At 42.9% G+C, this 16,528-nt stretch overlaps 1 protein-coding gene across 2 annotated transcripts in view; it reads left to right on the top strand.

Moving 5' to 3' along the window:
* The first annotated feature begins 2,639 nt into the window (after nt 1-2,639).
* LOC105051979 (uncharacterized) overlaps nt 2,640-16,528 on the top strand; it is a 30,173-nt gene continuing 16,284 nt past the window's right edge. The window contains exon 1 of one of the 2 annotated variants that reach the window (XM_073243217.1): nt 2,640-2,943. In XM_073243217.1, the coding sequence (XP_073099318.1) occupies nt 2,939-2,943 (5 nt within the window). In that variant the 5' untranslated portion in view covers nt 2,640-2,938. The remainder of the gene's footprint in view (nt 2,944-16,528) is intronic. The other variant, XM_019852972.3, reaches the window with a different exon arrangement.

The raw sequence follows: 16,528 nt of genomic DNA, 5'->3' as shown, positions 1-16,528 counted from the left end.
AATAAATTTTAGAGATATTTAAATAATTTAAATAAATATCATATATATTTTTTTATAAATATTTTAAAATATATATAATATTTTTTTATATTTTTTGAGTATCATATATAATCTCGTTCCACCTTAATTAGATGGGCTGCTCTCGCTCCAAAATAGCATACGGAAAAATTACCGAATAAAAAGCCTTATCCCATGGTGCACAAAACAAAGACCCGCCGTGGGACCAGAACGTGTGACATGCTAGAATGGCGGCAGAAAACAGTGTTAAAATAAGTTTTGACTTGAGGTACGGAGCATTATTAAATTGATGATGCATGCTGCTATTGAGGTGGCTGCTTGAGATGTTTTTCGTTTTCTTTTTATTTGTTTTATTAAACCGATTGCCCTATTATAGGTATAGCTGAGAGCATCTTATCACATCAGATCCTGAAGTGGAAATGGAATTATATCTAAATATGTTCAGATGATTGTATAGTATGCACAGCGACGTAGGGAGCCATTCAGCCAACTGTACTATTTTCATTTCTGAAAATATACTTTCGCGTGGCGGCAAGAACAGCTCACACAAGCCCCCATGTAATGAGGGCCACAACAGCCTCGGATCGGGCCTTAATTGGATCACGCTTCAGCGAAAGGACAAATGCAGCACAACTCTTCAAGCACAAAACAAATTCGGGCCCGTGCAACCCAACGACCTACATAGAAAAGGTTAAATTATTTGTAATATAATAAAATAAATTAGCATCAGTTTACATAAGTTCTCTATCATCGGTGCGGGAACTTCGATTTATTGTTTACTTTCATATTTGCCAAATGCCTTTCACCTGCAACTTTGTAATTCCTTTTTTTTTTTTTTTTTGTCTATAAGTGAGAGAGACGTGGAAAGTACAACTATGAAAATATATAGTTTGTTTATTCATTTTTAAGTATTTTAAATCGAGAAAAGGACCTGCAAATCTTGCTAGAAAAAAAAAATTTCTTGGATGGTTCGCCAAAAGTCTGACACCCCTCTTTCTCATCAATAAAAAAAAAAAAAATTAGAAATGGTGAATATTAAGCAATTTTTTTTTTTTTTTTGTGTGGATAAGTGAAACAATATGCACAAACCTAAAGTGAATACATTTAATATAATTAAAAAATAAAATATTACAAAATTATATCAAAAGATTAGAAGTATCTGAAGTCTTGCCATAAGAATGGTCCTGAATAAATGACACCACTCAGTCCTCTTTACCGTTCACTTTTCAGTAGATATGTATTATTCTAGACGAAGCATACTATTTGACTAATCTTCATATATCAATCAGCAAGGGATGACAAACGGTATTGCAAGATTGTGCATAACATCTTCATAATCTTATTATAAATAGGATCCCATCTGTTTGGAATCCATTGGTAAGTTATCCTTGATATACCATAAAGCTGTAAATTAGGGAGCTAAAAAATGGCAAACTACCAAAGGTGAATTTTCTCGATATACAACAAGTATAAAAACTATCTTTTTTGGAGGTGTAAATTATAAGACATCCCTATATAAAATTTCTCTCACAGCAGTTTGCATCGACTTTTCTCATGGTACTTGCAAATTGGGAACTAGAACATCTTAGGGCTCGTTTATAATTTCACTCGTTACACCTAAGTCAATGAGATTTACCTACTTATATGAAACTTAAAATTCATCGAATAATATTTGATATTCATTTAGAACTCATTTGGCTAGCGAAAAAAATTTTTCTTCTCTGAAAAATTATTTTTCAAAAAATTATTTCTTGAGATTAGGATTTTAGTATGTTTGATTGACCATAGAAAATAAATTTATTACAGAGTAACTTATGTTTAATTGTGTATCTATTTTTTTAAAAAAAATATCTAAAATATCTACTATATTCTTAGTAGATATAAGACCATATCTTTTTACTCCTAAACTTTATATAAATATTAATATTATATTAATATTAATATTAATATATTATTAATATATTATAATATAATATTAGACTATAATAATTTATTATGTTAATATAATATCAATATAATATTAATATTTTAATATAATAAATTTATTAATATGAATATAAATATAATATTATATTAATATAATATAATATTAATATTAATAAAAATATTATATTAATATTAATAAAAATATTATACTAGTATAAATATTATAATAATATTAAAATATAATAAATTTATAATAATAATATTATATCTATATGAATATTAAGATAATATTAATATAATATTATATCGCTATCCAGTATTTTATCCTGATTCCATTGATATTTTGTAAAATCTTAACCGTAGATCTTTAGATATTTTGAAAAAAAAAGTATTATTTTTCATTTCATAAAAAATATCAAAATTTATCTCTTTCATAAATTTTTATTTTTTATAAAATATAAAAAATAATTTTTTGTATTTTTTTTTCACTTCGTCTCTTAAAATTTCAATTAAATAAAAAAAATTTATTTTTATTTTTCAAAAAATATTTTTTTCCACCTCCACTTCCCATAAGCCAAACGAGTCCTCGGGGACTTAATATAAATTTTAGTACCCCTTTCTCAGAGACCGCGATTTGATGCTTGGAACTAATTAGAGATTCGACAAGGGATCTCTAGGTAAGTGTCCCATCAGCTTCTGCTTTCGTGATTCCGACGACGGTTATGGTTCTCTCTGGTTCCGTTTTCTCCTTGCCTCCTCTGTTTCTCCTGGCTCGAACTAATTAACGGCCACGCCCGAAAATTCCATAGCCGTCTCCAGCTACTCCTTCCCTCCCACACACCCTAACCCTAGATTTTTTTTTCCCCTCCCGAGCCGCACAGTTCAACACCAGCTACGCTGGTTCTCCAAACTCTCCAAGCTCCGGCCCCTCCGCAATCGTCCGGTGTCTGAGGAGATCTTTCTTTAGATATGCCACTTCTTTCCCTCAAATCGGATGAGGTACGTATGATGCTAGCCTCTCTTTTTATGAACTCTAGAGGAAAAACCTTGCTTCCTTTTGATCTGACCCCTTTAAATTTCGTATATTATTTTGATTCCATTTGATTTCAAGAAGTTGTCGAGCGTGCTTTTTATGATTTTACGACATTTGACTCCATGTAATTGTTGATCTTTGCGGAGCTACCGGACATCCAGATTCATTAAGTTGGTTAGAACTGTCGCATTCTTCATCTTCAAATAGACTTAATAGATGAACGATTTAATTTTTTTTTTCTAAGGTTTTTGATAACATGGATGATGTTAATTGGTATTATGGGACGGGAGTTAGTTGGACTCTTATGATCTATTTGGATTGAGGGTACACGAGAGTTCAGGAGGGGAGGGGAAGGGAGGGTAATGGAGGGGAAGGGTAAAAAAGGGTATATACCTTACTCTTGTTTGGGTAGAGGGGTCAAGGGAGAGGTAGAAGAACTTTTATATATATTTTGACAAATATGTCCTTTCTCATTAATATATATATTATTTAATATTTGTGGTAATTCAATATTTTTATATTTCTACATAAAAAAGAAAAATCTAGATCTATTGAAGGAAAAAAAAAAAGATGGCATACTACTAAGAGCATTCACATTAGAAAAATATGGAGATGCCAATGCTAAAAGCTGAAGTCTGATTATGAGAGATTACTATTAGCTCAGGCACCGGCAGGTTCTGAATTTCTGTCACCAAAATCTGCCTTCCCAAGATCATAATATCCAAATTTACGTGCGAAGGGATGGCCTGCGGGCGAAGGGACGGCTAGAATTTCTAACTTATGTGAAGAGCAAAGAGTTATTCTGTGCGATTAGGAAGAAAGATTACAAAATAGTCTAGTTATAATTTTTAAAATTTTATTAAAGATAAATTAGAAAAATAAAACTTGATCTTAAACCTTTTCCTCCGTTACACTCCAAATTGGGCGTACAGAAAATTGAGTGAATGAGGGGTACGGAGGGGTTGAGAGAATCCTTCTCTATCCTTCTTTACCTCTCAACAAATTTTACCGAACAGGGGTTCATTCTTTATCCTCCCCTCTCCTTATGAACTCCAGTGTACCCCTAATCCAAACAAGCTATTAGAGAGAGGGGTTTGACTTTGCTATCTTGAAGTCATGGATTGGAACTTAATGGTTGTGACAAGGAATGCACTCTCGTTCACAGAAAGGCTAAAAATTTATGCAGCTATATATAAAGTCATCTCTGTAATTATCCTGAAATAGTTGTTTGTAAATTGTGGTGTCCATTGCCCTAAGTATTAAGCCAGTAAATGAAATCCCAATCCGGGAAAGACGATCATGATATTTTTTGCTAGCTTTGCCTACTCTATATTTTTCTTAAACCACTAGAAACCTCGCTGAAATGCATCAACCTTCAAGGCCCCAAACCAATGGCCAAATCCACTTTCAAACTTTGGCCCAGCTTTTTGAACATTGGGAGCAAGAAATTTAGAAGAAGGCTTTAGAATAGAAGTTGCTGAGTTCTACTGACTGTTGTTATACCTAAAACAGCCATGAAAGGTACGAGTCCTATTTTAATTCAAACTTGTTCTTTCGAACCCTCTTGAAGTCCTAATCCCTGTCATAAAAAGAGGGTGGGCCTTAGCACAATGATAAAATCACTCCACCATGATTCGAAACATGGAAACAGTCTCTCCACACATAGGGTAAAGCTGCATATATCCGACCCTCTTAGACTCTGTAATGGCGGGAGCCTCATGTATTAGGACGTCCTTTCTTTAATCCCTCTCATAAAACTATTGATTTTGATATTTTCTCTAGCTAGATTGAATTTACTCAAAGAAAGCCAGATTAAATTCAAAAAAATGTGTGTTTTCTTTATATTTTATAATCTGCTATAATATGTTGTGGATCATTGTGTAATGATTCTAGACTAAACAAAATAAAATTGCATGGGAGCAACAATTTATCTTTTCTTTTTCTTTATCTTCAAGAGGGAGACATGAGAGGAGAACCTTATGTTCATATAAATGAATGTTTTTATTTCTGTTCTTTTTTCATTTGAGTAGAACAGAGCATAATGTAACAACAAAAACTCAGAGAGAGCAACATTCATCCATTATTTTCCATTACTCGTGGGTGCTAATGCTGCTAGAAGTAAGCTTTACATGGGCACAAATGTACCAAGGTGATGACTGCTCTATAGCATCCTTCACCTTCATTTTATCTAATGTCCTCTGCCTAACATCTGATTCACTCCCACATTGCAAATTTGAGTGGGTCCACCAGCATTCAGACCTCTCAACCAACCAAGAAGTTGAGACTCCTCTGTTTGTAGACTTGGTGAAGTCAACACCCTGGCACATCCAAAGATTGAAAGACAATGGCATCATGAACAAATTGGATCCTTTCCAATCTAACAGACATGAACAGATAGTGTGAACAAGGAAGTATGGCAAAATGGTCAATATGGTTAAAAGTGTTTTTACCTCTGGTTGGAACTTTAATTACTCTGGATCTCCTTGAATGGCTGAGATGACAATGGTTTGGATAAAATTTAAGTGTACATAGCATCCATGTTTATGAGATGGTTACTGGTAACTGCCATCATCCTCTTGGGAGCTTCTACTCATGTCAATTGCTCCATCATTACCATGAAGACCAGATCCCTATCTGATCTGAACTGGGAGCTCAATCTCTTCAAGGATTGGTGCCATGTGTTTTTTTTGTTCCCATTTGGCACCAATCTTGTTATTTGATCCCAACTCACCAATCAGTGAAAGAATAGGAGAAAGAAGTGTCCTCTTAGCTATCAACAGAAATAGGACAGGAAGAAACATAAACTTTGTAGATGGAGAAGCCACATAATAGTTTCTAATTGTATAGCATGGCAACATAGTTCTTTTTTTCATTTGAAAAGTTCAGCAGAAATTTTTGCAACGGGACTACTACAGGTAGGTAAGACTAGAGGAACATGTCAAATGCGCTCCAACCTTAGTGGATTTGGAAGGGAATACAAAGCTCTATCATTGCTTCAAATATCCAAAACTAAAGGATTGAGCTTAGGTTACTGCTGTGTAGAAGGTTGAGTTACCCATGGAATTCTAGTGATTAATTTCTACAGAGAATGCATGGCATAAAAAATAAAACTACAGAAACATAGTGCACGAATAATAAATGGGAGGGGATGAGATGGGAGCTATTGAAGAACTGATAGGTCCTGCTAATTTTGTAAGATCTTATGTGATGATATTCTCAATATTTCTCCTCCTCCTCCTTGAAGAACCTCGCTTGGTTTGAGAAGTGAACTAGGGTTGAAATGAGAAAAAACTGGTGGGCATAGAAAATAAGTGGGAAAGCTGCAAATGATTGCTAATAATTAGATAATACGTCTGGAGTATTATTGGTAGATTGGTGGTGTTATATAGGTGTGCCCAACCATGAGAATCCAGGGATCGGATTTGGTTAATTATAACTTTCTATATCAAAAATAGACATGTTCATGCACCTGATTCATAAGTTGGTCGTGATTCTTTCCCCAATAATACGTTAGTCTTAGTACATTTCTCCTAGTGAAATCCATATCTGGTGCAAAGTGTGATAAGGCTCAATTCTTCCCCTCGAAATCTCACCCAGGATCTTGTAAGTCTGGATTCTTTCTCCTGAAATAAAGTTCATGAATGCTGAAGATTTTGTGAGGGTAAGTTCTCTTCTTGCAATAATTTCTTAACGTTTTTAGAAGATTTGCTTTGATTGTGAGAAATGTCCCAATTGGACTGGTTAAGATCATACACGTATTTACTTAATTTTCAAGTGTGAATAATATAATAACCTTTGACATTAATAACTATTGTGCTAGTTTGGGAAGTGACTCATCATATTATTCATATATAAAATAGATATCACTGCCATTTCACCAATTTTCAGCTATAATGGCCATGTTTTAACAGGAGTTGCAGCCATATTTGCGTTTTCCCCTATTATTTGGAGAATAAATTGTTTCCATATTAATATATATATGAGCGATACTGGTCTGAGTTAGTTTCACAAGATGTAACCACACAAATATTGTGCAATTCTTCTAATATTCCCTTCCCGACTTATATGATACTGCAGTTCTGCTATGTAACCTTTCTGGGGGAAACTTTTATGTTATATCAGCAGTTCTCTTAATATCTATTGATTTACAGAAGTATTAATCGAAATGTAACACTAAAAAATGTGAAAATAATTTTCAAATAATGCTGTTATTTGCAACTATTGCCAACTCTTTTTCATTGTAGCAGCTGATAATGTCCATTGTATTATCTCAACAGACCAAATGAATCTGCTAATATGAATCCAATATTAATTGCGGGTTCTGAAATCATGAATAGATCGACATTATAATGCAAATGGTTAAATATAGAATCAATGAATTGTTGTCTATATTACTGTAATAGCTCATGTTTCAGAGGACTCTCTGGACTTCACCATGTCATGCCATTACTAATTCAGGTTAGTTTGTGCTTACGTTACACTGAGGCATTTTTAGGAGGTTTACAGTAATTAAATCATCTTACGGCTGTTGTTGATCATGAATCATCTGATCTGTTTGGAGAAATGCAGCTATCCGAGCTTTCTTACCTTTCAGTTTTCATAGAAGTTAGAGAGGGAAGCTTCTAGTAATAGTATGGTCTGCTTGACAAGGTTCCTTGGTATTAGTTCCAAGCCAGTGGGCCAAGCCTGCTGTAGAACTGCTTGTTTCTTATGGTTTATTTTTTTATAAATAAATATAATAGATAAATTGATCAACTTTTTCATTGACCAACTTATTCATATTCTCACTATTTTAAAATGGATAAGTTATTTTTTCATAGATAATATTTATACATAAAATGGGAGAAAATCTTACGCACCTAGGGGATGGCTAAATCATTTTCCATCAACCAAAAAAATAACCCATTTAATTCAGTCCTAATATACCATTAGCCATATAATAATATAATATTTATATAATATATTATAATAATATAATCATTTATAATAATATAACAATATAATATATTATATTATTATATATAATATATTATATTATATATATTATATTAATATAAGATATTAATATAATATAATATTATCTTATATTGTAATAATGTATAACAATAAAATAATATAATATATTAATATTTTATATTATAATATAATATATAATATAATAATATAATATGTTATAATAAAATAAAATAATATATAATAATAAAATATATTATATTACATATTTATATAATACTATAACAATATAATAATAGAGTATAATATATTATAATATATATTATAATATATTATTATATATAATAATATTATATTATATAATATATATTATACTATAATAATGTATAACAATAAAATAATATAATATTTTAATATTTTATACTATAATATTATAAATAATAATATAATAATATAATATACTATTATAATATATGATAACATATTATAATGATATAATATATAATAATAAAATATAATAGTTATATAATATATTCTTATATATTATATATATATTAATATAATGTAATATATTATATTATATTATATATATTTATAAATTACTATAAAAATAATATAATAATTTATATATATAGTATATATTAATATAATATAATATATTATATTATACTATATAATTATATATAATGATATAATATAATATAATATATAATAATATTTATATAATAAAAAATATTATGAAAAATATAAATATATCACAGCAATCTATCCAGAAAAATAGTAATACAAAAGAATATGAATAACAGATTTTGAGTATTTTTTAATGCATAAAAAAATATGGATAAATTATTTTTTTATCTAAATGATGTTTGAAAAATATTTATTCATAAAAATATAATTTTTTAAATAAATGTTTTATCCGCAAAAAAATTTTAGAGGAAACTTGATGGTTCTCCCCAAATATTGGTGGAGAGAGAAAGGAACCTTTCATGCGATCTGACTGTTGAAACGCCATCCCCCAACTCGTCATCCAACGGCTAAGTTTTTAATAACACACGCGGTCCATTTCCAAGGACCCCTCTCATATATATATATATATATATATATATATATATATATATTTTTTTTTTTTTTTTATATATATATATATATTTATATATATATATATATATATATATTTGTTTTGAAAAGTTTACGGTTCCACCGCTCTACTTTCAGTCATTTACATAATTTTAATTGGGCCGTTTAGCTTTCCAATCCATATCCCCTACTTATCCATCATATGATTTCATTTGCCCACATTAACAATATCTTCTTCCAAAATTATCCTTTATTATAATTTTTCTTCCTAAGTGTTGGGGGATACCCATCGACCGACCGACTATCGGAGGATCCGACCGGCTGGCGGCCCGACTAACCGACTATCGGAGGGCCCGACCGGCTGGCGGCCCGACTAACCGACTATCGGAGGGCCCGACCTGACAGCCCGGCCGACTAACCGACGACCCGACGGACGACTCTGACTGGCCGATCGTAAGTCGGGCGACAGGCCGACGGACGCCATCAGCGGCTAACTGCGGCCATTCCACGGTCCATTCCCGACCGACTAAACCCAGAGGTCCGGTAGCCGACCCACATGAAGCTCGCCGACCGACGGAGGAGTCCGACGCCACTCTGCTGGCCACCGACCCTGGGTCGGCCGACTCCACCAACCGCCGTACGGCCGTCAGACGTTGTCAGCTCTGACACGGACATGCGGCACAGTTACCTAGGGGCATTGTCCCGCCGAGAACCGGGTCAACCCTGGTGATTAGACGGCTACACGGCGACATGACATTTTCACGGCGGCTCTGACAGCCTACAGTGAGTTGACAGTTCCTCACTTGTCCGCGCCATTAATGATGGCGCCATACCGTGCTCCACTATATATACCGGGGAAGGCAACAGTGCAAGCGATCGATCCGCCGTCTCTCCCACATACGCAGGCTCGCTCCTCTCTCTCCCTCTCTCCCTCTCAGAGCTCTCTGTCTGCATTTCACTGTTGCCCAGTCACCTCTCTGACTTGACCGTCGGAGGGTCCCCGCCGGAGCCGCCTCCGGTCAGTGCGGACTTCCTTTTGCAGGTGCACGCTTCCCGCGATCGGGCGACGAGGCGATTGGCCGCAACAGATTGGCGCGCCAGGAAGGGGATCAACATGACAAAGACAAGAGCTCAACGATCGAGAATCACTGGGTCGGCAAGGCATTCTTCCCGCCGGGAAGAGGCCTCTCCACCACCACCGGCGGCGGAGCCTAGCTCTCCGCGCCCTGCAGTGACTACGGAGGCGCAGATTGCGGCCATTGTACGGCAGATGACCGTACTAACCGACGCAGTCAAAAGCCTCCAGCAACAACCGGCGGCCCGGCCTATGCCTTCAGGAGCAGCCGCCGACGGTCGCGCCGACCCCTGCCGCCTCCAGGCGAGCACTCCCAACAGCGCTCCCACGGGGAGGAGGAGGGTCGACCTCGGCGCGACGACCGACGGTCCCAGCGGCCCTCTCCTTCCCCGTTGGAACGGGCGAGGAAGGAAAAGCGGCCGCGCACACCGTCGGCCTCTCCTTCAGAGTCTTCCGGAGGCTCCACTCCTGGGGTCTCCCAGCATCGACGAGCGGACGACTACGAGCGACGGTTCGAGGAGATCGACCGCCGACTCGCCCAACTGCAGATGGACGGTCAGAAGTCTTCGAACGACGTCGACTTCCAGACCGCCCAACCTCTCTCCCGACTGGTCCTCGACGAGCCGATTCCCAGTCGGTTCAAGATGCCGCACGTGGAGCCCTACGACGGCTCCACCGACCCAGTCGACCACCTCGAGAGCTATAAAGCTCTCATGACAATTCAAGGGGCAACCGACGCTCTTTTTTGCATCGGCTTCCCCGCCACACTTCGCAAGGCTGCCAGGGCTTGGTACTCCGGTCTTCGATCGGGCAGTATCCATTCCTTCGCGCAGCTCGAGCACTCGTTCGTGGCCCATTTCAGCACCAGCCGAAAGCCGCCGCGAACGTCGGATAGCCTTTTCTCCCTCAAGCAGGGGGAAAACGAGACGCTCCGACACTTCGTGGCGCGATTCAACGCTGCCACGCTCGAGGTCCGGGACCTCAACGAAGACATGGCGGTTTCAGCCATGAAGAGGGGCCTGAGGTCGTCCCGATTTACTTATTCTCTAGACAAGACCCTCCCCCGAACATACGCCGAGCTACTGGAGCGCGCATACAAGTATATGCGCGCGGACGAAGGAGCGTCCGACCGACGCTTGGTCGAGCCCAGGGGTCCGAAGGAGAAGCGAAGAAAAGGTCGGGAGCCCGCCGAACCAAGCAGGCCCCCGGCCGGTAGTCGGCTTTCTCCACCCCGACAGATCCAAAAATCACCCCGCCGACAGACTCCGAGGTCGGTGCGTCCCAGGTATGACTCCTACACTCCTCTCTCCGCTCCCCGTGCGCAGATCTTGATGGAGATCGAAGGGAAGGAATACCTGCGACGGCCTCCGCCTCTGAAGGCAAAGGGCCTCGACCATCGGAAGTACTGCCGGTTCCATCGGAGCCACGGCCACGACACCGAGCGATGCATCCAGTTGAAGGACGAGATCGAAAATCTCATCCGCCGAGGGTATCTCGGCAAGTTTCGAAAGGGTCCGCCGACCCGACCGACTGCCGATCGACGCCCCCAGCCGACTGAAGAGGCACCGACTAACCAGCCGACGGCGGAGTCATCAACATGATTTCAAGCGGCTGGGATCGGGGACGTCTACAGGGGGGAGCCGACGAAAAAGCCACGACCGAACGACGTAATCACCTTCGCGGAAGACGACGTTCGGGGCATCCAGACTCCCCACGACGACGCTGTTGTTGTGTCGGCGACAATAGCCAATTACGATGTAAAACGAATTTTTGTTGATAATGGAAGTTCGACAAATGTTTTGTTTTACTCGACCTTCTCCCGAATGCGACTACCGACGGATCGACTTAGTGGGGTCTCCACGCCCTTGATCGGCTTTGCCGGAGACACCGTCGCGACAGAAGGAGAAATCACCCTGCCCGTGACGGTCGGTACCGAACCACGGCAAAGCACGGTCTCCCTCATCTTCGCGGTCGTCCAAGTCCCTTCGGCCTACAATGCCATACTCGGGCGACCCGGACTGAACGCCCTCAGGGCGATCGTCTCGATGTACCATCTCCTTGTTCGATTCCCGACCAGAAACGGAGTCGGGGAGATGCGCGGAGATCAACAGCTCGCCCGACGATGCTTTCAAATCTCTGCCCAAAGCAACGAGACAAAGGATCCCCTGACAATCGACAAACTGGATCAACGGGAGGAGGAAGAGCGGGGTTCGCCGGCCGAGCAGCTCGAGGCGATCCCGATAGGAGAAAATCCCGACAGAAAAGTTTGGATCGGGTCTCAATTGCCCGACGCCGAACGCCACCGACTGGCGGAGCTCCTGACGGCCAACGCCGACATATTCGCATGGTCGGCAGCAGATATGTCGGGCATCCCTCCGGAAACAATGACTCACCGACTCAACATCGATCCGACGGTGAAACCGGTGAGGCAGAAGAAAAGGTCCTTCGCCCCAGAAAGGCAGAAGGCCATCGACGAGGAAGTGGACAAGCTGCTCGAAGCGGGCTTCATTCGGGAATCCACGTATCCCGATTGGCTCGCCAATGTCGTCATGGTCAAGAAAGCCAACGGGAAGTGGAGGATCTGCATCGACTACACCGACCTCAACCGAGCATGCCCGAAGGATAGCTTTTCACTCCCAAAGATCGACCAGCTGGTGGATGCGACGTCCGGATTTCGACTGCTCAGCTTCATGGACGCCTTCGCCGGGTACAATCAGATCCGGATGGCGCCTGAAGACGAGGAGCACACCGCGTTCGTAACCCCCAAGGGCCTCTACTGCTACAGGGTGATGCCCTTCGGATTGAAGAACGCCGGTGCCACCTACCAGCGACTCGTCAATAAGGTCTTCAAAGACCAGATCGGCCGCAACATGGAAGTGTATGTGGACGACATGCTGGTGAAGAGCACGCAGATCCCGGACCATGTTCAGGATCTCGAGGAGACCTTCCGCACCCTTCGACGACACCGAATGAAGCTCAATCCGACCAAATGCGCCTTCGGGGTGACCTCGGGGAAGTTCCTCGGATTCCTCGTTTCTCAGAGAGGGATCGAGGCCAACCCTGAGAAGATAAAGGCGATCCTCGCCATGCGTCATCCGAACACCAAGAAGGAGGTCCAACAACTGAACGGGAGAATCGTCGCTCTTAGCCGATTCATTTCCCGATCAGCTGAAAGGTGCCTCCCGTTCTTCAAAACCTTGCGCCAGGCGAATGGTTTCTCTTGGTCGGATGAGTGCGAACAGGCCTTTGAAGACCTGAAAAAGTACCTGGCTTCCCCGCCGCTGCTCGTAAAGCCGCAGGTCGGGGAGACCTTGTATCTCTACTTGGCCACATCTTCTGAGGCGATCAGTTCGGTGCTCGTTCGGGAAAACGAGTGCCGAACCCATCAGCCCATCTACTACATCAGCAAAGTGCTCCACGGCGCCGAAGCCAGATACTCGGAGACGGAAAAGATGGTCTTCGCCCTGACCGTCTCCGCGCAACGGCTCCGCCCATACTTCCAAGCCCACGCCATCGTGGTACTCACCAACCAGCCCCTGAGGGCCGTACTGCGCCGACCCGACACATCCGGACGACTCGCTAAGTGGGCAATGAAGCTTAGCGAGTTCGACATTCAGTACCGACCAAGGCCTGCCTTGAAGGCTCAGGTCTTGGCCGACTTCATCGCCGAATGCCCGACGACCGACAAAAGGTCGGGAGCTGAAGGCCCGGGACGAGATTCGTCTCTGAGCGGGACCCGATCTCCACCTGGGTACTTCACATCGACGGAGCCTCCAACGCTCAGGGAAGCGGGGCCGGGCTCCTGCTCACGAACTCGGACGGGGTAGTCACCGAATACGCCCTCCGGTTCGACTTCAAGGCCTCCAACAATCAAGCCGAATACGAGGCACTCCTCGCGGGCTTGAGGATGGCGAAGGAATTGGGCGTCGACAGCCTCCGGGCATTCTCCGACTCTCAGCTGATCGTGGGGCAGGTCAAGGGCGACTTCGAGGCGCGAGATCCGACCATGATCAAGTATCTTCAGAAGGTAAAGGATCTCGTGGCCCGCCTCGAGTATTTCGAGATCTCCCACATCCCAGGACGGAGAACGCCCGTGCCGATGCTCTCTCCAGATTGGCAACGTCGACCTATGATTCTTTGGGTCGGACGTTTGTCGAAAACCTCCAACAGCCGAGCATTGATCGGGTCGAAGAAGTGCAGCAGCTAACGTCCGAACCAAGTTGGATGGACCCGATCGTCCGGTACTTGTCCGACGGGACCAGTCCCAAAGATCCCGCGGAGGCCAAGCGACTCCGATGGTCGGCGTCACAATATGTGATCATGGACGGCCGACTCTACAAGAGGTCGTTCTCCCTCCCTCTGCTCAGGTGTTTGGGACCAACCGACGCCGACTACGCTCTCCGAGAGGTTCACGAAGGAATTTGTGGGAATCACTTGGGGGGCAAGTCCTTAGCCTTCAAGGTCTTGCGGCAGGGCTACTACTGGCCAACCATGAGAAAGGATGCGGCAGAGTTGGTCCGAAGGTGCGAGCCATGCCAGAAGTATGCCAATATTCAGCGCCAACCGGCCAGCCAAATCACTCCCATTGTCGCTCCGTGGCCCTTCGCTCAGTGGGGAGTCGATATTCTCGGCCCCTTCCCACCGGCGTCGGGCCAAAGGAAGTTCATCGTTGTCGCCATCGACTACTTCACGAAGTGGGTCGAGGCCGAGCCCTTGGCGCAGATCACCGAGCGGAAGATGGAGGACTTCGTTCAAAAGTCCATCATCTTCAGGTCCGGATTGCCGCACACCATCATCACCGACAACGGACGGCAATTCGACAACCAAGACTTCAAGGACTTCTGCGCCAGGTTCCACATCCGTCATCGACTAACTTCAGTCGGGCACCCACAGTCCAATGGCGAGGTCGAGGTGACGAACCGAACCTTGCTCCATGGACTCAAGACCCGACTGAACGAAGCCAAAGGTCTCTGGGTCGATGAGCTGGGCTCCGTCCTATGGGCTTACCGAACGACCCCCCGTGTCCCGACCGGAGAGTCGCCGTTCAGTTTGGCCTACGGGACAGAAGCTATGATCCCGCTCGAGATTGGCCTGCCATCTTCAAGGGTCGAGCAGTACCGCGAGCCGGACAACTCCGAAAGCCGGAGGGCCGACCTAGACCTCCTCCCCGAACTGCGAAATGAGGCTCAAATCCGAATGGCCTCATACCGACAGAGGGTCGCCCGGTACTACAACGCCAAGGTCAGACCAAAGCTCTTTAAACCTGGCGACCTAGTCTTGAGGAAGGCGGAGGTGTCGAAGCCCTTGGACCAAGGGAAGATGGCTCCCAACTGGGAAGGACCCTACAAGGTTGCTGACACCTTCGGGCCGAGAGCCTATCGGCTGGAAACCCTTGAGGGAAAAACCATTCCCGACTTGGAACGCCGACAACTTGAAGCTGTATTACCAGTGAATTCTGTAATTCAATCATCGGAATACAAGTTCAGTTTGAAAAATCGGAGTTCTAACTCTTCGACTACTGATCGGCGCTCAGCCCCGACGCATCGACGCGGACCTGGAACCGACGACACATCGGCCCCTTACTCGGACCGATGCATCTACGATGACGGGAGTTTGTACTCCTTCTACGGTCGAATTTTCGGGCAGAATCCATCGGCCGACTGATCGATCGGGCCCCGACCGAAGAAAGGCTAAAAGCCCACGCGGCTGTTGCCGCGACATTCCGACCAGGCTACGGCCGGTCGAGGGATATTCGGCTTACCACCGTCTATCACATGACGCGACCTTAGTCGCACCCACTACTCGCCGACCGACCTGCGGCCGGCTGAACGACACTCGGTTCGCCACCGTCTGTCGAAGGACATGAGAACCCGACGCAAGAGCTTGGGGATCCGACTTACTATCGCTCCCCCGGCACTGCGCCGGTCGATGTTCGACTGAACGCATCTACGGAAGTCCGACTACCGAACCTTACCAGGTTCGATCGGATCCCGACTTAACAGATGCGCCCGAATAGCGACTACAATTATTGAAAACCGACCTAAAGTCGGGACACAAGCTACTTGGAGCTGTGCAAGCCGGTTAAGTCCTACCGACTTACCCGAGTTGGCGACTTCTCTAAGTTGGCGACTAGGGTTCACATTACAGCGATAAGAAACATTACAAACAAGAAGCAAAAGAGAAGACAATTTCATTCATTGATTAAAAGAAATTACAAAGTCGGGCCGAAGCCGATTACATGTATTTTCAAAAAGAAACAAAAGGAAGACAGTCGGCTGGACCGATCATTCGTCCTGGATAATCTCTTCGACCGACGGAGGATCGGAAAGAATCGGCGTCTCGACCATAAGCGGCGCTGGGTCGGCGGCAGAAGGATGTCCTTCAGTCGGCAAGGGACCTCCGGTCGGCTCCTGCTCCGGAACGGCTTCCTCCGTTGGGATGAT

Source organism: Elaeis guineensis, chromosome 9 (assembly GCF_000442705.2).
Source record: "Elaeis guineensis isolate ETL-2024a chromosome 9, EG11, whole genome shotgun sequence".
NCBI lineage: Eukaryota > Viridiplantae > Streptophyta > Magnoliopsida > Arecales > Arecaceae > Elaeis > Elaeis guineensis.
Note: the sequence above shows the minus strand (reverse complement) of the source record. Positions and strands in the feature narration are given on the sequence as shown.